The 24707-nt window shown below is 43.4% G+C and overlaps 1 protein-coding gene across 3 annotated transcripts in view; it reads left to right on the top strand.

Annotated features, from left to right (window-relative positions):
* UXS1 (UDP-glucuronate decarboxylase 1) overlaps positions 1-24707 on the top strand; it is a 119727-nt gene that overhangs the window by 67561 nt on the left and 27459 nt on the right. For all 3 annotated transcript variants that reach the window (XM_025180385.2, XM_075917766.1, XM_075917782.1), the window contains 3 exons: positions 134-238; positions 8607-8666; positions 12530-12651. In XM_025180385.2, coding sequence (XP_025036170.1) covers positions 134-238; positions 8607-8666; positions 12530-12651 — 287 coding nt within the window. The remainder of the gene's footprint in view (positions 1-133; positions 239-8606; positions 8667-12529; positions 12652-24707) is intronic.

The raw sequence follows: 24707 nt of genomic DNA, 5'->3' as shown, positions 1-24707 counted from the left end.
CCCCCATGAATATGTACAGCTATGTGGAAACCACCTTCATTTTGACTCGTTATTGTTCAGAACTTTGGTTATATAGACTAGATTTATTTTCATTAAATTTACTATATTGGGTTTTTTTTTTCTGTTCTCATAGTGGATCAGATCTACCATCTAGCATCTCCTGCTTCCCCTCCAAATTACATGTATAACCCTATCAAGACATTAAAGACCAACACTATTGGGACACTAAATATGTTGGGTGAGTTGAAATCTTTCTTTTTATTACTGCATTCATTTTGCCTGAAATACTCAGAACTGTTAAACTGTTGGGCTCCACTTAAGCTTTGAGTTCCACTTAAGCTTTAAGGCCCAATTTCACCAAAGTCCTTAAATAGAGATTACTAATGGGCATATAAGTAGTTCCATTAATGTCAGTTGTGAAAAATCAAAGGGACTTACTTCCATTTTTATAGTGACACACATGTTTAAGTGCTTTGCTGAATATGGAGCACAGCTATCTGCACTGAGGTGATTCTATCTATTGTACCATGAAAGACTGAATTCATTAGCCCAGTTTGTTTACTAGTATGTTATCTAGAAGGTTCAAATTAAGGACATAGATAGCATGTAATTGAATAGTCTTGTAACTGCATCACATTTTCCCAGTTACATGACTATTTGACAGTCCGCTGGGCAAGGGCCAGCAGCCAGTGTGCTCTAGCCCCACTCCCAGGGAGCTCCCTGCCACCCCATGCTGCTGCCTCAGTCAGAGGCATGGGGTAGCAGGTAGGAGCTGGTCTGTAAGGGAAGCCAGTTTAAAAACCAGTTTGCCACGCAGACCCATTGCAGGGTGGCAGCAGCTGTTCCTATCAGTTGGGGGTCAGAGCTCCATGTAGACAGAGGCTGCTCTGTGGCAGGTCAGGGTGGGGGGCAGGGCAGGTGCCTGTGCTGAACCGGATTTTAAGATTTCTAAGATTTTTAAACCAGCTCCCTCAAGCACCAGTTCCTGTGTCACTCCCCGCACCTCTCTTTCCCCCCCCCCCCCCCAGCTGCCTCTATAGAGAGGCAGCAAGGGAGGCAGGTGGGTCTGTGGAGTCAGCATGCGCAGAGAACTGGCTTAAGTCAGCTCCTCCCATGTATCAGCTCCCGCCTGCCACCCTCACACTCTGTTCTTCTACTTCTCTATCAGGCGAGTCCAGTGCTTGTGGGGGAGCCAGCTTAAAAACCAGCTCCCCGTGGGCACTGGCTCCCACTTCCTTCTTGCTGCCTCTGATACAGAGGCAGCAAGGGAGGGAGGAATGCATGTAATCGACAGGATTAGCTGATAAACCTAGATTTATCATTTAATCATATCATTATCTACATATTGACATCCCTAGTTCAGATTGCTGTTATAGTGAAATTTTAAGTCTATAAATGAGTGTAAGATTTACAAACAGAGCTCTTGTTAGTACTAAAAGTGGTTTTAGGGTGAAAAGGAGAGTGCTTTTTTCCCTTTCATGTCTCAGAATAACACCAATATAATCTTGGATCATATTGCATTATAAGCAGAATTGGAAAGGAAGAGCTAATATTTTCCTAATGTAAACACAAATACTGACGTATTCTAGGACCTAGAAAGCCTTCCTTATCTGACACGCGGGAAAGAAGAGGTGAGTAAGAGATGAGAGGAAGGGTGAATGAGTCAAAAATCAAAGGAAAAAATTACAATTTTCCTGGAACTCCCTATTCTTTGAGGAGTACTCCCTGTGAGTGCTCCACCTTAGGTGCATCAGTGCCACTGAGCCTGTGATTGGAGATTTGTGACAACCGTGTCCGTGGCCAGCCACGTGCGCGAGGAGCCGGTGTGTGTTCTTCACCCCTCCCCCCAGTTCCTTCTCAACCGCCGCTGGTTGAGATCAGCAATCTCCCTTTACTTCATCCATTGCCTACTTACCTATACATAGTTTATCTCAGAAACCCTTCCTACCTTATTACTGGTGACTCTCCTCTTAGTTGTTACGAAGGGTTTGAAGAAAACCCTGCATTGCTGGACAAGTGCATGAAGGGACATACTAACCCCGTGCTTATTGCTGGTTCTCTAGGATATGCTGTGCTCCAGAACTACTTAGCACTGGCTTCACATACAAAGCAGCCGATGTTCCACTTAACACCGCTGCATATTTCACATGCCTCCCACCCCCCACTACTATCTGCTCCTTCAGCTGCTACCACATTTCACAACGGCAGTGGAGCCCTCCATAAACTCGGTACAGCGGATGCCTCTCCTGGTCACCAATGGTACCGTGAACACGGTTTGCGGATGATACCAAACTGGGTGGGGTTGCGACTTCTTTGGAGGATAGGGACATAATTCAAAATGACCTTAGCAAGTTAGAGAAATGGTCAGAGGTAAACAGGATGAGGTTTAATAAAGAGAAATGCAAAGTGCTCCACTTAGGAAGGAACAATCAGTTCCATACATACAAGATGGGAAGCGACTGTCTAGGAAGGAGCATGGCAGAAAGGGATCTAGGGGTCATAGTGGACCACAAGTTGAATATGAGTCAACAGTGTGATGCTGTTGCCAAAAAAGCAAATATGATTCTAGGTTGTATCAACAGGTGTGTTGTAAGCAAAACTCGTGAAGTCATTCTGCCGCTCTACTCTGCACTAGTTAGGCCTCAGCTGGAGTACTGTGTCCAGTTCTGGGCGCCACATTTCAAGAAAGATGTGGAGAAATTGGAAAGGGTACAGAGAAGAGCGACAAGAATGATTAAAGGTCTAGAGAACATGACCTATGAAGCCAGGCTTCATGAACTGGGCTTGTTTAGTTTGGAAAAAAGAAGATTAAGGGGGGACATGATAGCGGTTTTCAAATATCTAAAAGGGTGTCACAAGGAGGAAGGAGAAAATTTGTTCCTCTTGGTTTCTGAGGACAGGACAAGGAGTAATGGGCTTAAAGTGCAGCAGGGGAGGTTTAGATTGGACATTAGGAAAAAATTCCTAACTGTCAGGGTGGTCAAATATTGGAATAAATTGCCAAGGGAGGTGGTGGAATCTCCCTCTCTGGAGATATTTAAGAACAGGTTAGATAGACATCTGTCAGGGATGGTGTAGGTGGAGCTTGGTCCTGCCTTGAGGGCGGGGGGCTGGACTCGATGACCTCTTGAGGTCCCTTCCAGTCCTATTATTCTATGATTCTAACACCTCAAGATGCACTTTTTCAGCCACGCCAGCCAATTCAGTTGCCTCTATTCAGTGACAATGAGACGTGGTATCCAAACTGCCACTCTTATTGTGACACTCCTCCCCTAAGTCACAAAAACAAAATCAGCAATGGCAACTCCTGCCAAAATTTCTAAAGCAGCAATCCACATTATCCACAGCATTTGGCAATAGACCAGCCAACTTTTATCCAGCCCAGTCGGCCATTACTGCCGACAAGTGGGTGTTGGAAATTGTGAAAACAGGATACTGCATCCCATTCCTAGCCATCCTCCCGCCCCACCCTCCTTGCCAGTCTTTTTCAGGGATCCTTCTCACAAGAAGTACAAGAGGCGGAACATCTCCTAAGTCTTGGCGTCATAGAAGTAGTACCAAAACAACACAGGGACACAGGGTTTTACTCTGTTTCCCCACCACCAAAAAGTTGGGTGGCTGGAGACCTATCTTGGACCTCTGAAAGTTGAACTGTTTTGTCAGATACCAGAAAGTCAAGATGGTCACTCCAGCCACCTTGGAAAAAGGAGCATAGTTGTCTACCCTCAACCTCCAGGATGTTTATTTCCAAATATCAATACATCAAGCACACAGGCGGTTCCTCCATTTTACAAGAAAAGACAGACACTTTCAGTACAGAATACTACCATTTGGACTTTTGACAGCCCCAAGAGTATTCTCAAAATTACTGGCAGTAGTAGCCACACATTTACACACAAGCAGTATTTTGTTATTTCTGTACCTAGATGACTGTCTAGTAACGAGCCACACACAGTAGAACCCACACCACGCTGTCTCAATAGTCAGATCACTCTTCAACACTCTCGGGCTCCAGATAAACACTGCAAAGTGCACTTTGACTCTAGCTCAAACCCTGGAATTCAAAGGGGCATATCTAGACTGCACAAAGGCCAGAGTGTACTTACCACACCACAGAGGTCCTGATAACAGCACAGACCAGTCCAATCATAACAGCATGACTATACCTACAAATACTGGGACAGGTGGCTGCAGCCACGTTGGTAGTACCCCATGCTCGACTACGTATGAGACATTTACAGGCTTAGCTACGCACAACCTACCAGCCACGGATCCACCCATTGAGCAAATGCCTCACCATGCCGAGCAAGATAAAATGCTCCCCCACATGGTAAACATTACACGATAAGGTATGCAGAGGAGTCACGTTCAGCGCAATCCACCATCAATCACAATGACAGATGCCTTGCTTCTGGGTTGGTGGGGAGGCACATCTGCATCACAAGCTCGTGCAGGGTCAGTGGACACATGACAAAACCAAGTGCCACAAACTTTGTAGAACTAAGAGCAGTAAGAAATACTTAGCAGGCACTTTCTTGCCCAATTCAGATCAGTCCAAATCCTGTCAGACAACATCACCATAATGTATTACATCAACAGACAGGGAGGAACACGCTCACACCAGCGATGCCAGGAGGCTATTCGCCCCTGGGAATGGTGTATCCCACGGAACATATACCTGATTGCAACTTACCTCCCAGTCAAAAACAACACACTAGCACACAACCTAAGGAGACAATTCCCACAGAACCGTGAGTGGGAGATAAACCAATCAATGATAATTTTTTTTTCCCAAAAAATGGGGATTTTCAGAGGTGGACCTGTTTTCCACACACAAATGCTCGTTGCCCACTATACTGCTCCAGAGTGGGCTCCCTGGAGGATGCCTTCAGTATACATTGGAGGGCACACCTCGCATGTTCATTTCCACCATTTTCCTTCTTACAATGGGTGATCCTCAAGATGACACAGGACAGAGCAAGAATGATACTAATAGCATCCAACTTGCCCAGACAAACATGGTACCCATACCTGCTACAGATGACTGACCAGCCACCACATCGGTTCCCACCAGTCACATCTCTGCTCACACAGCAAAACGGCTAGATTTCCCGTCTATCCATCCACACTTGTATGCTAATTGGCTAAGCACCATGGAAAAAACATTCCCGGAAGCAGTGCAGCTCATCCTCACAAATTCCAGAAGACCTACAAAAAGAAAGACATATGTCCAAAAACGGAGAAGGTTCACGGCCTGATGTGCAGCCAACACCTATGAACCTGCCCACATGGGAATCTCACAGATTTTACAGTACCTATTAGAACTGCACAATGCAGGCCTATCCCTGAGCTCCATAAGGGTGTACACCTTGCCTCCAGATCCGCTCTTCATGCCCCCCGTACAAGGACACTCGATATTCACACACCATTCTGTCAAATGTTTTATATGGGGTCTCCACAACATGTTTCCTCCAGGCAGGCACCCGATCCCGGTGTGAGACGTGAACCTAGTGCTAAAAGCCCTTACGGGTAAACCTTTCAAGCCTCTCGCAACCTGTTCGCTACTCCACCTATCAGTGAAGGTGACCTTCCTTGTAGCGATCACCTCTGCCAGATGAGTTGGTGAAATAGCAGCCTTAATGGCAGCTTCCCCTTCCCCCCCCCCCCCCTCCATACACAATATTTCAAAAGGACAAGGTAACTCTATGGACTCACCCCAAATTCCTCCCAAAAGTACTCACCTCATTCCACTGTTATGAACCTATATACTTACCGGTCTTCTTCCCGAAGCTGCATAATGACAAAGAAGCGGCTCTCTGTACCCTGGATATCCGGAGGACACTTGCCTTCTACCTACAATGAACAAAATAATTCCGAAGAACTCCCCAATTGTTTTGATATGGGCATTCCCTACGATGAAATGAACAAAGACCATCGAACTGGATATCCAGTTGCATTAAACTAGCATATGCCCCGGCATAGAGAGAACTCCCACCCACCGTGCAGCTTTACTCAACAAGGTCCATGGCAACCACAATGGCATTCCCACAGGGTGTGTTCACAGAACACATGCAGGGTCGTCACATGGGTTTCAACACATACCTTCATACAGCATTATGCAATCCAGAACTTTGCTGAGGTAGAAATAAGATTTGGCCAAACAGTATTTTGGTGTCACAAGCTCACAACAGAAGCTCTCACCTCCTACTACGAATACTGCTTTATCACCTAAGGTGGAGCACCCACCTGGACACTCCTCGAAGAAGGGAAAGTTACCTGTGCAGTAACTGGAGTTCTTCAAGATGGTTGTCCATGTGAGTGCTCCACCACTCACCCTTCTCCCCTCTGCTTTGGAATAGAATTGGTCCAGGTCAGAGAAGGAACTGAGGGGAGAGAGAGTGTCTGCACATGTACAATAGCCTCCTCAGAACACACACCGGCTCCTTGTGTGCATGGCTGGCCAGGGGGCACTGCTGTCACAAATCTCCAATCGCAGGCTCAGCGGCGCTGAAGCACATAAGGTGGAACACCCACAGGGACAACCAGAAGAACTCCAGTTACTGCACAAGTGAGTATCCTTCCATTTCTTCTAGGATATTTTACCTCTTCATGGTGATATTTCAGTATTTCAGCTGAGATCACTTGCAAACAGCATGAAAATGTTGAGTATAGGAGCCAACCAGAGTACAAGGATTTCTATATTCATGGCTCAGTTATTTAGCAATATCTATGGAGCAATTATATAAATCAGGCAGACAACCAGAGTGCAACTTGTGGGGAAAGGCTGCTGTTGCCTCAGTGACTATGGAGAATCTCTGTGTTCAGTGACAGATGACTGCATTTCAGTATGAGTGTTGAAGTGTATAGGATTTAAATAGCTTCACAGAGTAGGTACCTCCCATCGTGACAGTCTTCCCCAGGTCAAGTCCAAGAACCCTGTGCTGATTGTTGTCCTATCCAGTTTCAGGGACAAATTTTCAGCTATATTAATTTGTATTTAGTACAGCTGTTATGGTGTATGGAAGCAGCAAAGTGGCTTCAAGCCTTTTGTTATCCACCCCTTCGTATCCTTGTCTCAATCCAGTCATCTCTGCTCTAGCCTGCACTGGTTGCTAGTGGTGCCTAGGATTGCTAAAACTTGGGAACCTTCTAGCTCCACTTCTTTTCCCAACCAGGAAATGCTGCACTGGACATAGTTCAGGGAAGAAGGCAACTTAAAAGGTACTATGGCAGTCCTGTACCATCACATTGTCCCCCTAGACAGGGGAGCGATTTCTGACACTAACTCTTCCATCTGGAGGGTCATTGCGCCAGCAGAGCAATGAAAAGCCTCTCCTTACCCTGGGCAGAATCAGACCTGCTGCTTTCCATTTCAAGAGGAGCTGCAAAAGTCTAATGTATTTACATGGGAAATATAACACATTTTTCTCATAAGCCAGCTAGCTCAACTTAGCTCTTACCCAGCTTCCTAGTAATGTGTTTAGCCCTGTTGTTCACAGAATATCAGACTGGAAAATACAGTAAAACTCTAGTGGTCCGGCACTCCTGATGGTCCAGCACCATCTGGAACCCGGAAGTGCTCCGGGCAGCCGGACAATTGGAGCTGCTTTGCCCCCGGCTACTCCGATTCAGCCACTGCTGAAACTGACCAGCGGCTGACTAGGGGAAGCCAGAGGCAGAGCAGCTGGGGTGCTGCCGGGTTGGTCCTGCAGTGCTGAGGTGCGGCACTAGGGGACCAATCCAGCAGCACCCCAGCTACTTTGCCTCAGAATTCCCAGAGTCAGCTACTGCTGAAACTGACCAGCAGCTGACTCCGGGAAGCCCGGGGCAGAGCATGCTATGCCCCCGGGTTCCGGAGTCAGCCGCTGGTCAGTTTCAGCAGCAGCTGACTTGGGAAAGTCTGAGGCAGAGCAGCTGGGGTGCTGCCGGGTTGATCCCGCAGCGCTGAGGGGCACATCCGCCCCCCCACTCCTCCCCAGAACCCTCATAGCCCCCCCTTCCTATAGTCCGGCATATCTGATAATCCGGCACCCCTTAGGTGCCGGATTATCTGAAGTTTACTGTAATCACTCCTTCAGGCTAGTAATGCTTTCCTTTTGTCTCAATCCCATATTTACTATAGACATTCTTAATCAAAGGATGATTATCCACGAGAGCAACTTACAAGGTCGTAGTATATTCTCCATCATTGGCAATTTCTAAATCAAGATTGGTTGTTGTCTTAAAAGTTCATTTTTAGTTCAAACAGGAATTAATTCGAGGAAGTCCTATGGCCTGGTGTTGTGTAGGAGGCCAGACTAGATCACAAATTTCCCTTCTGACTTTGTGATCTGTGGAAAAAAGTTCAGTGTAATTTTCAATCCATGAAACAAGCGTACTTAAGATCTGACAGTTGGCCAGCAGTATGATACGAATAGCTGCAGAAAAGCTGCTTTCTTGAAGTTGGATACTGTTGACTTGGAAGAAAAAAGATTAAATCTGAAAGAAACTGATGAAGGAACCTCTGCATTCTCTTCCTCTATAAACAAAATAATAAAGCAATTAATGTGACTAAAAGTCTCTTGTATTTTCTAAAATTCACCATTACTTTTTTCCTCATTGTTTAGGATTAGCAAAACGTGTTGGAGCACGGCTTCTGTTGGCCTCCACCTCTGAGGTGTATGGAGGTAAGACATGAACATAGCTGGAGTACCTACGGTATGACTAATAAAGGAGAATTTACAATAGTTGCTGTGGATGGTGCATGACAGCATCACGTATTCACATTGTTGTCAACCCTTAGACTTGTTAGACATCATCTCACTGTTTAAAATGAAGACCATAACCTTCATTTTAAGACCCCTTAGAACTGCCAGGATCGAGTAAAGCAGCCCAAGTGTAAAATGAAAATCAGGCCCTAAATGCTGTGTGTGTTTCTCAGTGGAACTTTCTAAACGCTGAACTCTTAGACTTCAGAGGCCATAGGGAGAATGCATTGGAGGAGAAAGGGCAGCAGGTTTGACTCCGGTTCCCCGTACTGTTTGGAAACTGGATGATTATGGTGAGGCATCAGCAGCAGTGTTATACTCAATGCTTGAACAAGAAGTAAATAAGTCACAGGCCTTGCTCCGTAAGAACATTCAAAATAAAGGTCTGTCTCTGTTGGAAAATGGCATACTGGCAACATCACTATTAGCAATGAGTCCATGGTTACTTCCTGCCTTCCACTCTTTAAATATTGTTGAGAATTATTTAACTAGTGCAGATGCAGCAAAATGATCTTTGGTACCATCAAGGACCATGACTGGACTTGTCAGTGCTACAAAAACTTTCTAAAATCTCCATGTGTTATGAACATTCTACTCCACTAGTACTGGCATTATTGGGAGCATTAGTATAGATGGGTTGCCAGTTATTAGACATTTTCAACATTAAACAGATCTAGCTCACACATCAGGCAACATGATGTTAGTAGTAGCAGAGCACTCTAAATATCTTTTCATTAAAAAGTCCCTACCCTCTTCTTCCTCTAGAAAAAAGTATGAGATGTGCTTTTTTATTTCCCTCCCATTTACTTTTTGGATGGAATAACTGTAGGCAGACACCACAAGTATCATAAGCAAGAATTCCACTGTTGACTAGGCAGTCTCTGCAAATGGCATGACTGTCCTAGTCACATACTCTTGCCTTCTCCCAGTCTATTATTCAAGGGTCAGTTCCTACGGGGGAAAGCATTGGCCCGGGAGGCACTTCCTAACTGAACAGAAACCATATTCTTCAGAAGATGGAACATTGGTGCAGGCAGACCAAACATACCAGTTCCGGAGCAGCATCTCTCCATAGCAACACAACTGCTTCAGGGAAAACTTAAAGAAAACAAATTGTCCAACTTTGTTATGTTTAAAATCCAGTCAGGCAAAGGGATCTACTGCCTTCATATAGTAAGTTTAAGTAAATGGAAAAGATTTATTGTTTTTGAGTTCTTACCAAGATAAACAAACCCCTTGAAAATGTCCTTTAGCTGTTTCCATTGCCTAGAGAGATTCTCAAACTCTGTTCTGTTACATGCTTCCAGGTGATTGGCAGATTTGCTTCCATCAGAGTCTTGAAGTGTCTGAATGAATTAAAGCTGCACTATTACTTGAACACAGACCAAGGTCCTCTTAGGGTTTCCACAGGCTTTTATGTTCAGCTAAAATACCTGATTTCTCTTCACTGTCAGATGTTCCATTTGACATGAAATTTAACCATGATAGAATCTGAGAAACTCTTAAATAGAGTGGTAGCAAACACAAAGAGGAACAGAACTAAAACTCAGTGGCCTAGAAAAAATACAGCAGTGGGGCAGCAGGATAACAGTAGGAATTTGGAAATATATAGAAACTTTAAACCCATAGAGGAGAAAATCACAGCACAGATAAATGGGGGTTGCAATAAAATAGTTATGTATATTTTTCATCTCACCCCAATTATAATTTTTCTTTATCAAGCTGTAGGGTTGAAGCAGGGGTGGTATGGAACTGGGCTTGGAACTTGAGGAGGAAAGGGGAAAGTAGTCCATGCTGTGGTCTTAATTTCAAAAGCAATGAAATTATTAGAATCACAGTTTCATTGACTTGCAATGGCGTGTTTTCTCATAAATTACTTGGATTTTTGAAACTCCTGCTTTAGTTTATAATATACAAAGATTCATGAACCATTATCTTTTGATGTGCTCTAGAAATTCTAACTTAGTATATTTGACATAGTATCTGCCTTGAGTGAGATTATTTAAAAAAAAAATCCCATTGTTTGGCCATAGAGGAAAGTTTTAATCAGTGAGAACCTGTGTTTGGAGCTGTAAAAGCAATGCAAAATTTATTTTTATACTGTCATTTTTAAAAAACATAAAAAAATTATAAAATGATAAAGGCAAAGCTGTAACTCCTGGCAGAGGAGGCGTTCTAATTATAAGACATTATTTGGTAGTGTTAACATTTTTTTTTATAAAAAGTTTGTAATCAGACAACATTGGGGGAAAAAATGTTCCTACGAGCAGTATCAGTGCAACTATTTATTTTCAGTACATGTGATGTCCCAGAATGTTTTCTTGAAAACTTATAGAAAATTTGAAATGGACCAGATTTCTTCCAAAGAAGTATGGTTTAGTCTCACTGTCTTCCTAGCCAGCTCTAGAGAGGAATGATTAATACAGTTTGAACACTATCTTTCAGATATTACTAATATTCATTTTTAAAGTCAATAAAACTTGACTGGAAAAAAAAACTTTTCCTACCACTTGCTGACCTCAGACATCAGGCTTAGAGAACAAGGCGCCCAGACCATTTTAGTTTGCAGGGCTATACCTCACCTGTAGCATATCTAGATCTCTGCCTTCTGGCTATTTAAAATGAATGAATTGCATATTGGTTTGTAAAACTCAGGACCTTTTATATTAAACAGTGAAAGCATCAAGGTCTATGGTGATCTCTTCTCTTGCAGGGCTCTTCTGACATTGTCCCAGAACAGTAGGATCCGAAAAGCAATGTGTCATGAGCAGAATTGTAGCTTTCAGTCTGTGCATACATAAACAAGCACATTACCCCTATAGAACAATAAGACTGAAAGCAGAAATCATTTAATTTGGATAGGTAATGAGTCTAGAGAGACCTGGGCATAACTAGTGATCCTGTTTTGATCACAATTCTTATTTTGATCATCAAATACAAATTGATCTGTAGTGTTCCTGTTTTACTTCCTTGGTTATTCCTTTTGCTGCTGAGCAGTGCTAAGCATTCTACGATAAATGGGTAACTTTTCACAGGTCACCAGAGGAAGCTAGGGGAAGGCAATCTAAAGTGTGTTTAATACTCAATATAAATAGTATCTGTTTAAAAAAAAATTTCTTCTGGGGGAGGGGAGATGCCTTTCATCCAGTCTGGAATGCTAGTCATAGTGTTGTAAAAAAAAGAGAATTTATTTCTGGACATGCTAGCAAGAATCTGTTTTTACAATGTTTAACTTAAGAGACTCTTTATGGTATTTCTGGATCTCCACTTCCTGTCTTATTCTCTCCCCTCCCCCCCTTTTTTTAATGCCAACATTTCTCAGCTCCTTGTACAAACTAAATAGTTATTGGCAATGAACTCTAAATAATTTAATAAGAGATTATAGGTTATGAGATCAGAATCTTGTTTGTGCATCCAGAATAATTCCATCTTTAAGATCCATTCCCAGACAAACATTCAACTCAGTCTGCCATGAGTAATGGTTCTTATGAGGAGACACATCCAGCAAAGAGGCAAAAGTGACAGTTGAAGCTTTGCTTAATATGCTCAATTGGAGATTATAGGGCTTCATATTGTCCTTAATTACTCCTTTGGGGTTCTATTTGATGAGATTATTAGTGAAAGATGTTGGAGTTTAATGTTTAAAAATTAGATGCATAGTTTGCAGGAATATTGTTTAACACTCTGTATAATAAAATAAGTTATATGAAAAGAGCCCTATATAAAATTCCCTTTTCCTATTACTAGAAAGAAATGCATTTAAGTTTTGTTTCTCTCCTTAGATCCTGAGGTTCACCCTCAAAATGAAGATTACTGGGGCCATGTGAATCCCATAGGACCTAGGGCCTGCTACGATGAAGGAAAGAGGGTTGCAGAAACAATGTGTTATGCCTACATGAAGCAGGTATTTGGTTCACATTCACTGGGCTTGTTCAACTTGTAAGTACAAATTCTTACCAAAACTGGAGGGAATAAATGTACATGTTGACGGTGAAGTGAGATATAGAATGTTTTGAATAGGGGAATTCTTGAAATTGCAAAATCTGCTTTAACCTGTCATCCTCCTTCGCATAGTGTCCCTGTGGGTGCTCCATCTTAGGTGTCTGAGCGCCACTGCACTTCCAATCAGATTTTAGGTAGCAGTGCCCATGGTCAGCTGTGCACGCAGAACTGCTGGTGCATTATATTTGAAACTGCCATTCTGCATGCACAGCCAACCATCCCTTTAGTTCCTTCTATACCGCTGCCAACTTCAGTTGCAGCTCAGCAGTCGCCTTTAAGTGTATGTTAGTGTTAACATTTGATAATAGTTAGCAGTGTTTCTTATTCAGTTATCAGTGTTTTGCCTTAGCAGAACTTGGTTATTGTTCCACAGTGCTGGTCTTCCAGCAACTGTTTCTTCTTTACAGGGACATGCCTGGCTTGCCTGGTTTTAAGAGGTGTATAACTTGCCAGCTGTCCATTCCTATTTCAGATAGGCACTCCCAGTGTGTCCACTGCCTAGGTGAGGAGCACTCACCTGCTGAGTGAGTGCCCCTACTGCCAGAAACCAACATCTGGAACTAGAAAAACCGGGGAGCTCTAGTTAAAAATGATGTTCCCTGAGAAAACAATTTGCCTTGTTTCAGATGCAGAGCACACTATGCCACCCAGGCAACCATCTCCTCTCAGGGCATCTGAGAGAGTGGCTCCTGCAAGGTTGAGCCCCAAAGACTCTGACAGGGCTCAAGTGCCCAAAAAGAGGTCTCTCTCTTCCTCAGGGACCAATTTCCCTCTTGAAGTACTCTCTTCAGAAGAAGGTTGCCTTTGCACCGGCCACACCAAGGCACTGGAAAAACAAGCAGCCAGTGGGTCTGATACCGACAAGGGCTGAGATTCTAAGGAGAAGGCTCAATCCTCTTCCAAGGCACTGACCAAGGCCAAGCAGAAGCCCTCTTCATTGGCACTGACCAAGACACTGTTGGTACCGGCCTCAGCACCAAGCGCCAACACTCACAGTACCATCAGCACCATCCAAACAACCAGCACCAATGGTGCACACAACAGCCGGTGCCAACTCACTCTAAATAGCCGGCTCCACTGCCACAAATTGCACCGGTACCCACGCTGCTGCCTCCTGCATCGGTACTGCAAGTATTCATTACGAGTGTGAAGCTCATGATCTCCTTGGTGCCGATCATTTATTTCGCACTGACCCAGATACATCACAGTTCAGCTTGTCATCCATTCGGGCAACCTCAGCTCCTCCATTATCCAGGGATGATGATGATGATGATGAGCCTAACCAGGTGCATACCCCAAGACACTCCCCACATAATCTTACCCAAACAACCTCCACAGTGGCTTCCACCGTCCATCTCTCCCAGTTGTCCCTCCCGGGACCCATTGGCAGCTCACTGGACACAGCAGTCTTCTCTAGCACCTAGATCTCAAGCATCCACGGCTCAGTCACCTGCTCATTCCAGCTGTGAGGGAGATAAGGAGGTTGATGTCCACATACCTGATTTCCCCTCCCCCATGCACCTATCATCTTCATCTCCCGATGACCAAATCATGACTTTTTATTCACCCACTCCACCCCAAATTTCCTGATAGTGGATTCCGTTAATGAGCAAGGCAGACAGCAAACACCCCATACAAGCCCTTATGACAGGGACTGGAAGAGATTGAACTTGATGGGCAGAAAGGCCTACTTGTCAGCCAGCCTGCAGCTTAGAATTTTAAATTATTCAACACTTCTGGCTAGGGATGTTAAATATTGGTTAATTGAATAGTTGAGTAAACTCATGAATTCCTATCACTTACTCCACTATTCTGTAGGCCCCGGAGGTGGGACCGGCAGCCAGTACACTCCAGCCCCCGTCTTGTGGAGCCCCCTGCCACTGTGTGCAGCTGCTTTTGTATCAGAGACAGCAGCGTGGGGTGCCATGTGGGAGCTGGTTTGCAAGAAGGGCCAGTTTAAAAAACAGCTCCCCTTGTGGATTGGTTGCCTGATAGAGGCAGCAGCACAGGATGGCAGTAGCCACCACTGTCCGGCGGGAGTCTGAGTTCCTGGACCCAGTGCGAGCCTGAACTGAGCCAAGCTGATTGCCTGCTTAGCTCCTAATGTTTTAAATGTAGAGCTGCAGCAGGGCTAGGTCCTAGATCCATCGTAAGCCAGGACTGAGCCGGGCTGCTGGCCAGCCTGCTAAAAAATGTACTGGCCAGGAGGGGTGGGAGGTACATGTAGTCTATAGCATTAACTGATAAGTTTTGTTTAATTGGTTCATTGACTACATTATTATATCCCTACTGGCAAAATACACCCAAAACATATTTGATCAGTTAACCTGTATTCCATTTCTTCCTGATGACAAGAGGGAACAATTTAAATCAAATCTCAACGAGGGTGTCTTAATTTCTAGAATGGCACTATAGGCTACACTAGACTCCACAGACACAGCGGTGAAATCCATCACATCCGCAGTTGTGATTAGGCGGGCTTCATGGCTCCAATTCTTCAGTCTCTCCATGGAGGTTCAGGCCACAGTCGAGGACTTACCTGAAGGGGGATAATTGACTGCGAATATGGAATAGCTGTTTCAAATGTTGCACAGCCGACAGTTCCACGTGCGCAGCCAACCATCCCTTCAGTTCCTTCTCTGACCCTGACACAGACAACTCCGAACTGAAGCAGAGAGGAGGAAGAGTGGGTGGTGGAGCACCCACAGTGACAGCCATCTTGAACTCCAGTTACTGCACCAGATGAGTAACCTTCCCTTCTTTTTTGAGGAGTGTCCCTGTGGGTGCTCTACCTTAGGAGATTACAAAGCCAGTCATGTAGACACCTAAGGTGGAACACCCACAGGGACAACCATCTTGAAGAACTCCAGTTACTGCACCAGGTGAATAACCTTCCCATTTTATTGCTCCCATCTGTTGTGGTGATTCAAGTGAGCAATATTCTTCAAGAAAACATGTTTTAGGCTTTTTACTGAGCTCATTACATCTTTTAGTAAAGCAAATAGTATTTAAGCACTGATTAAACTGAACTCCCTATCCTTGTTTGGGCCCTGAATCAGTAGAGCACTCAGGCATGTGCTGAAGTCCCATTTGGCTTCAGTATTCTACTCCAGGCTTCACGTTAACCATTTGTTTAAGTGCTTTGCCAAATCAGAACTTAAATGATGATTTGGAGCAACATACCTTAGATTTAGATGAACATACTTGAAATCTAAATCAACAAGTTACCCAGTATTGGGATGATACAGACAACATTTTAAATTCCCTTTTTAAAAGGTTTAAAAATGTGCTGCCATAATTATAGGCTGTAGGAAAGATTTGCAAGGTTGAGTGTTTCACAATAATTTCAAATAAATTAGATCAGTAATTTAACATGAGGATAAAGATGAATTTTAAAAGTTAACAGTACAGCTTACCTTTTTATAATGCAGTGGTCCCCAACGTTGCGTGGCTGCCGGGCGCCCGGGGGCAGAGCCACTCACATGCCGGGCACACGGGGGCGGGGCCACGCATGCGCCGTGTGCCCGGGGGCAGGGCCACCCATGAGCCATGCATCCAGGGTCGGCACTGCGCATGGGCCGCGCACCCGGGGTAGGGGCCGGCAACGCACCCTGGGCCGGCACCGCGCATGGGCCGCGCGCCTGGGGCCGCCCACGAGCCACACACCCCAGGCTGGCACCGCACATGTGCCCTGGGGCCGGGGCTGGGGCCGCCCATGTGTCCCGCGCCTGGAGCTGGCACCATGCATGTGCCGCGTGCCGGGGACGGGGCCAGCCCAGATGTTTCAGCGGGCGCACAGAAATCCCCTGGCGGGCGCCATGGCACCCACGGGCACCGCGTTGGGGACCACTGTTATAATGGAAGACTCTGACTAAGGATGTAACTTGTCAGTAATCAATATTAATTTTTATGTGAATGAATTCTGATTTAGTCCGTATTCAAATAATGTTTAAAGCTGAAAAGCTATATTGTGCCCTTTAATTTGTAATGCATGGAGCCCTTTAATGAATCACAGCATTTAATGAAAAAGCGGGGAGGAGTCCTGTGACACTTTATAGACTAACTGCAGTGTAGGAGCATAAGCTTTCGTCATGCATTTGACAAACTGGGTCTTTGCCCACGAAAGCTTATGGTCCTACACTGCAGTTAGTCTATAAGGTGCCACAGGACTCCTCGCCACTTTTGCAGATTCAGACTAACACGGCTACCCCTCTGATATTTGACAGCATTTAATCTTCATTTTGTTTTGTTTTTAGTTGTTTAGCATTTTTATATGAAGGTTGCAGAGAATCTAATTTTAGTTTCAATGCATTATACAAAATACTTCAAGACCTTTAAATGAATAAATTAATATTTTAAAACATATAGGCTGTGTCTACACTGGGCCATTTATTCTGGAAAAGCAGCTTCTTTTCCGGAATAAGCTGCGAGCTGTCTACACTGGCCCCTTGAATTTCCGGAAAAGCACTGACGATCTACTGTAAGAAATCAGCTGCTTTTCCAGAAAAACTATGCTGCTCCTGCTCGGGCAAAAGTCCTTTTTCCGGAAAACTGTTCTGGAAAAGGGCCAGTGTAGACAACACAGTAGTGTTTTCTGCAAAAAAAAAGCCCCGATCGCGAAAATGGCGATCGGGGCTTTTTTCCGGAAAAGCGCGTCTACATTGGCCATGGACGCTTTTCCGGAAAAAGGGCTTTTCCAGAAAAGCATCCTGCCAATGTAGACGCTCTTTTTCCGGAAATACTTATAACGGAAAACTGTTCTGTTTTAAGCATTTCCGGAAAATCATGCCAGTGTAGACGTAGCCATAGGCTGTGACTTAAAGATAGTAAAAGTATTCTTGCCACTTTGACTTATGAATGTGATTCACCATCCTAAAATATATGGTGCAATATAATCCAGTCAATTTATAAATCAGAAAAGAGAATAAATATAAAGGATCTTGTCTGCTTCGATTCACAAGTTTCCTTTGTAAAATATGAAATAAAAACAGCAGTATCAGTTGAAGTGACAGGTGTGTTTTCTTATTATCTTCAGTTCCTCACAACAGTCCTTTCCATGATGGTGTGCTGTGATGGGATTTGATTACTGTTCTATCTGTCTGGCTACGTCTACACTGCTGGTTTTTTTGCGGCAGAAGGTATTCAAATTATGCTCTCATTTGCCTACCTTCAGCCGATCCTTTTTGTGGAAGAGGTTTTGCTGCTAAAAAGCCCCAGGCAGATGAAGCCATTTGTCAGAAAAAAGCTTTTGCACAAGATCCCTTATTCCTCAAAAAATGAGGCTTACAGAGTCTTGCGCAAAAAGGGCTTTTTCTGACAAATGGCCCCGTCTGCTTTTTAGCAGCAAAACCTCTTCCACAAAAAGGATCAGCAGAAGGTAGGCAAGTGAGAGTGCGATTTGCCTATCTTCTGCTGGGGGAAAAAAACAGCAGTGTAGATGGTAGCCCCTGTGGGCAACTTTTATCCTGCTATGACTTCTTGCCCTTATAACACGCTAAATTATCTGGAAATACACTGTACATACTGTAATATACATGTAGCACTGCAGTCCTATGGCCCAATCTGCAAAGTGTTACTGCTTATTAATATAATAGGCCTATGTATGGTAGTATGTTTTAAAGTTTTGGACCAACTTCTTGTGCCTCTTTCTGGGTTAAATACTGCTTCTAGCTATCACTGGGACTGGAGTCTCCCTCAGGAGATTCATGAGGTCCTTTGTGAGCTAAAGCTTTGCTAGCTCCTAGTTGTGAGGTCTAATTTCTTCTTTTTACAATTAAAAATAAATTCTACTGCTGTTTGACCTGAAGTATTATTTCAGATCTTATAATTGTCTAGATTATTTATCTCCTTCCTTTTTAAACCCACATTTTCATACCCTTTGTCATATCTGCTTTTGGCTCTTTTTAATTGTCTGAGCAGTATTACTTTTGTGGGTGTCCAGATTAAAACTCTATTTCCACAAATGCAATGTTAATAAGTAATTATCCAGTCTTCCCTTACATTATGTGAACTGGTAGCTTCCAAATTGCCTCAGAATACCTCCATTCTGTAATTACAAATAATAATTTCTGTATTCCTGACTTCCCGAAGAAGCTAAGAACGGCCATACTCGGTCAGACACCACGGTCCACGCGGCACTGCTGCTTAGAAAAGTCATGCACAGGTTGGGGCCAGCTGAGGTGTCCCCAGGCTGCACGCAGCATCTCGAAGTGGTAGCGCTGGGTGGAGCCCAGGATCATCTGGGCTCCCCAGCTGACCCCAGGCTCTGTGTTGCGCTGCCGCTTTGAAACACGGGCGGGGAGCCCGGCTTCAGGCTCCTTGCTGCATTTCAAAGGCAAAAGCGCCAGGTAGAGCCCGGGATCAGCTGGGAACACCCCCTCTGATCCTGGGCTCCATGCAGCGCTTTTGCCTTTGAAGTGCCCTATCGACTAATTGAATAGTCAATGCAAAATGCATCAACTATTCGATTAGTCAGTTACCTGATACTTAACATCCTTATTCTAGCCTAGTATCCTGTCTGCCGACAGTGGCCAATACCAGATGCCCCAGAGGGAAGGGAACACAACAGATAATCATCATATGATCCCTCTCCTGTCCTCCATTTCCAGAGAAACCGAGGCTAAGGACACCATTCCTACCAATCCTGGCTAATAACCATTGATGGACCTAACCTCCATGAATCTATCTAGCTCTCTTTTGAACTCGATTAAAGTCCTAGTCTTCACAACATCCTCTGGCAAAGAGTTCCACAGGTTGACTCTGTGCTGACTGAAGGAACGCTTCCTCTTGTTTGGTTTAAACCTGCTTCTTATTAATTTCATTTGGTGACCCCTAGTTCTTATGAAAATAAGTAAATAACTTTTCCATTCATTTTTTCCACTCCAGTCATGATTTTTACAGACATATATCATATCCTCCCTTAGTCTCCTTTTTTTCTAAGCGGAAAAGTCCAAGTCTTTTTAATCTCTCTTCCTATGGGACCCGTTCCAAACCTCTAATCATTTATGTTGTCCTTTTCTGAATCTTTTCCAGTGCCAATGTATCTCCTTTGATATGAGGTGACCACATTTGCACGTGGTATTCAAGATGTGGGCGCCCCATGGTTTTATATAGAGGCATTAAGATATTCTCTGTCTCATTCTCTATCCCTTTTTTAATGGTTCCTAACCTTCTATTTGCTTTTTTGACTGCCGCTGCACACTGAGTGGATGTTTTCAGAGAACTATCCACAATAGTTGAGTTGTTGTAGCTAAATTAGTCCCCATTATATTGTATGTATAGTTGGGATTATTTTTTCCAATATGCATTACTTATATTTAAATTTTGTTTGTCGTTTGGTGGTTGCCCAACACTTAGATTTATACCTTTTTGAATCTCTTCACAGTCTGATTTGGTCTTAACTATCTTGAGCAGTTTGGTATCTGCAACTTTACAAAATAAAGATTAAAGAACATGGATTTAAAATATATTGTGAACAGGGTTTTTTATGCAGTGTGTTTTGTGATGCCATTTTTGTTTTTATGCACAAATTGAGTTGGTTTCAGCATTCATAGGTAGTCTAGATATAAAGTTTAAGGATAATGAAAATTGTTGATTAAATTGCTATTAGATCTACATTGTAACTAGTACCACTGAGTGTAATTATTCAGTTGTTATTGAAATTACAGATGGAAGGTGCACATCTCTGCAGTATATTTTCCGCTGTTTTATTCTAGTCTAATTTTTCAGTGTTTCCTCTGAGAAATCTTCCATTGCTTCTCCTGAGACCACCTCACAGTGTCTAGAAATGACTGTTATGTTTTTTCCTAATATTCAGCATAAAAGTACTGAGGTGAAGTTCACGAATACTTACCTTACACCCTTAATATTATGCTAAGCAAAATTCTGTTAGACTGTGTGAAGAATGGTTCAGAATTTATATACTATCTGAACCCAATTAAATTATATAAGTGATTGTTTTAATTACTGTTCTCCTGATTATAATGGGGGAAAATAAGGTCTCATCAGGCGACAATAAATTACTTGCCAATAGGTTATACTTCACATTAGGTTTCCAGAGAGGAATCATTATGAATGATGTGTCCAGTCAAAACTACATCTAAAAAACTGAAAACTACCAATTAAAATTGTTAGCAATTAAAATTAATTTAACTTCCAAAGACGGGATAGGTGGGTCACATGCCAAGTGGGTGCTATGCTATAGCAGACATGGTCTCTCCATAGAGCAGGCAATTGGCCATCTTAGTTATTAATCCCGGTACAGGAGGGAAGGTTGACTCAGATCAAAAGCTTTTCTGAAAGCATTTATATGGCTCTGCCATACTCAACATTGGAACCCAGTTAGCTCAAAGATGCTCAGCCAACTCAGTCCGTAGAGCATGATACTCTTAAATCTCAGTGTTGAGTAAGCAGTGCACCGAACATAGGGCTCTATATGACATTTGGAACTACTTATCAAGAGTTGTGGTGCATTCTTCATCAAGCAGTTTTTAAATCAATATTGGATTTTTAACAGATGCTGTAAATCAAACCAGAATTAATTCAGGGATTAATATGGCTGGCTAATGTTATGTAAAAGGTCAAACAAGAGGATGACAGTGGTCTTTTTCAGGCTTTACAGCAGTGGTGGGGAGCCTTTTTTGGGTCGGGGGCCATTGACCCACAGAAAAATCAGTTGGGGGCCGCACACAAGTGGGAAGCAAAACAAACCCCCTCACTGATGTGGTCCCTATCTGAGGAAGAGAAAGACACTCCCTACATTCCCCTCACACCAGAGCCTACAGGGGTCCAGCCTGCCAGATTTTGTGTGATCCAGACCTGCAGTGGGGTGGGAGGAGTGCTGAAGTGCCAGTGCGGGCTTCCCAATGCTGGAGGGCTCCTGAATCTTGGGGGTTGGATCCAGGCAAGGCGGGGGCCGCATTTGGCCCCCCCAGCCTGAGGTTCCCCACCCCTGCTTTACAATCTGTAAAAGTACACATGTTGCCTGATTTGACTTTCTCATTGCAGTTGATACTGTTGATTATGTGAAATTTCAAAATTTTGATCTTTTTGCAGTTGTTCTCTTTCCCTATACAAAAGGCCTCCGCTTTACAGGTGCCCGATTTCCGACCCCCCTGCACTTACGATCTTTTCTGTAAGTGTGGAAGGGGCCGAAATCCCCAGACTTATGTCTTGGCCCCGCATTTACAACAGCTTATGATGCCTGTCGTAAATGCGGGCTCAAGTTATGATGCCCCTGACTTGTGACGCTATCTCCAGAGCCGATCGCATTGCAAGTCGGGGGCAGCCTGTACAGCCTGAAAGGGCATACATACTGCTGCTCACCACAATATTCATATTCAAAAAAAGGTGCAGCAACCAAATGCAGTTCAACTGAGTAAATGTCAGACATTTTGTGTTTTAACTCAGATTAATTGGCTACTTCTCTGAGTATAGTAGCTGATTGGACCAAAATCAGTCTTTTAGACTTTGGAAGAGGGAAATGTGGCCAAGGGACTTGCATCATTGGTTTTATCTAAAGCAGGTCTGTATGCTGTAGCTGCTTCTAGTGTGAGGTGTGATGAAAGTGAGGAGGAAAGAAAGATATTGATAGTAACCGAAATGAAGAGGCAGGACTTTGTCAGATATTTAGAAAGAGCTCTTTCTGAACCATCTATATAGTCAACTTGTCACCAGAGGTGTTTTGAGTTAAAGAAAGTGTGAGGCAACAGCAGTGTCAGTTCCAGTTGATCTGTCGATTCAGCAGCTCCAAGCTTACAGAGAGCAAGCACATCTGTCTCTGGCATGCCAGCATGTAATATAGTCTTTGCAACAGCTTTAATATGGTGAACAAAGGGGTCATCATTTTCTGGGATTGGCTTGATACATTGTCTCGTCTTCAGTTGCTGTGGTACATGCAGCCCTGTTCACTTTGCAGAAGTTCCAGTGCACTGTGTTGATTCAATCAGCCAAACTCAAAAACTGACCTGTAAAAAGACAGGATGGCAATGGCTGTACAGAATGTTTCCAGCCACAGTTCGTGAAAATTTCAAAGTAACACTGCTTTTGGCTTTTGTCAGAAAACAGAGCTCACAATCGTGTTCAGTATTCAATCTGGCGGAGTGAAATGTTCCCAATTGTGAGGAAAAGCTAACATAAGCTTCAGATGTTCAAGGTTTGGATGTTTGTAGATGTTTGGTGTGCTCAGTTGTTTGATTTGTAATTTCAGTGAGAGAGAGTCTCATGGTTTGGATTCCTCCAGGACTGAGACATGTTGAATCCATACTTCATGTTGTCATTTGCAGTGGCTGTGCATTTGTAGTTATAAAATGTATATCTTACAGTTTGCTCCTAATCTACAGCATCAGTTTCATGTAGAGCAATGACTTCAATGCAATTATTCAGCAGAATTCTTGAGAGCATCAATTACATGATAGACCTTTGACATTAACATGGTACCCATGTAGAGAGTCCAGACAACCTTTTTTAACTGATTTAATATTGCACCATACCAAAAAGCTCTTTTTAAACATCTGACGACAACCCTTCCTATACTACAGAAGAAATAAAAAAGGTTCTTGTGGCCACTGACAGTGGAAAAGCTGCTGGCAGAGACAGCATGTGACCTGAATCCCTTGAGAATTTGGTGCCAAAGGGACAAGCATGATCAGCCAGCTTTTCATTGATGTATGGAGGAAGATACCAAGAAGCTGGCATGAGGGGATTAATCATTGCCATTCTTAGACCTGATGCTGTCATCAATTGCTCAGTAACAGTCCTCTTCACAACTTGTGAGTTAATGGAAGGAGGTTTTACTGACTCTTCTCTTTGAGGCCATTCTGCCAAGTACTGAAGTTAGGTTTCCTGGCCCGTAACTGCGAACATAACCTCTAGAGCCCTTTTCAAAAATTAACATCACATTTAGCCATTAGGAACAGAAACTGATTTTAATGATGGGGTATAGACTACAGTTAATAGTTCAGCAATTTCACATTTGAGTTTTTTCAGAACTCTTGTGTGAATACCATTTGGTGCTGGTGGCTTATTACTGTTTATCAGTTTGTTCCACAACCACCTATAATGACACCTCAATATGGGACAGCTCCTCAGATTTGTCATCTAAAAGGAATGGCTAAGATGTGAAGACCAATGCAAAGCATTTTGGTTTCTCTGCAATGGCCATATCTTCCTTGAATGCTCCTTTCGCATCTCAGTCATCCAGTGGCCCATTTGTTGTTTAGAAGGCTTCCTGCTTCCCGATGTATTTTTAAAAATTGGTATTACTTAGTGGTTTTTGTTAAGCTGTTCTTCAAGTTCCTTTTTGGCCTTCCTAATTATAATTTACAGTTCATATGCTCCTTTTTATTTTCTTCGCTATGATCCAATTTCCACTTTTTAAACAATGCCTTTTTATCTCACTGTTTCTTGGTTGTAAAGCCATGAGGGCTCTTTGTTGTTTTCTCACTATGTTTTTACATTTGGGATATACATTTAAGTTGAACCTCTATTATGATGTCCTTGAAAAGTTTCCATCCAGCTTGCGGGGATATCAATTTTGCCATTGTACCTTTTAATTTCTGTTTAACCTCCTCATTTTTGTGTAGTTCCCCTTTCTGAAATTTAATGCTATGGTGTTGGGCTGCTCTGATGTTTTTCCTGCCCCAGAAATATTAAATTGAATTATTATGGTTACTATTTCTCAGGGGTCAAGCTATATTCACCTCTTGGACTGCATCCTGTGCTCCATTTGGTACTAAATCACAAATTGCCTCTCCTCTTGTGGGTTCCAGAACCAGCTGCTCCAAGAAGCAGCCATTTAAAGTGTCAAGAAACTATCTCTGCATTACATCCTGAGGTGACATGTATCCAGTTAATATGAGGGGATAGTTGAAATACCCCATTATTACTGAGCTTTTTTTATTTTTATAGCTTCTTTAATCTCCTCCGTTAGAATTTCACAGTCGCTGTCACCATTATTAT

Source organism: Pelodiscus sinensis, chromosome 1 (genome assembly GCF_049634645.1).
Source record: "Pelodiscus sinensis isolate JC-2024 chromosome 1, ASM4963464v1, whole genome shotgun sequence".
NCBI lineage: Eukaryota > Metazoa > Chordata > Testudines > Trionychidae > Pelodiscus > Pelodiscus sinensis.
This window is presented reverse-complemented; position numbering and strand designations above follow the sequence as displayed.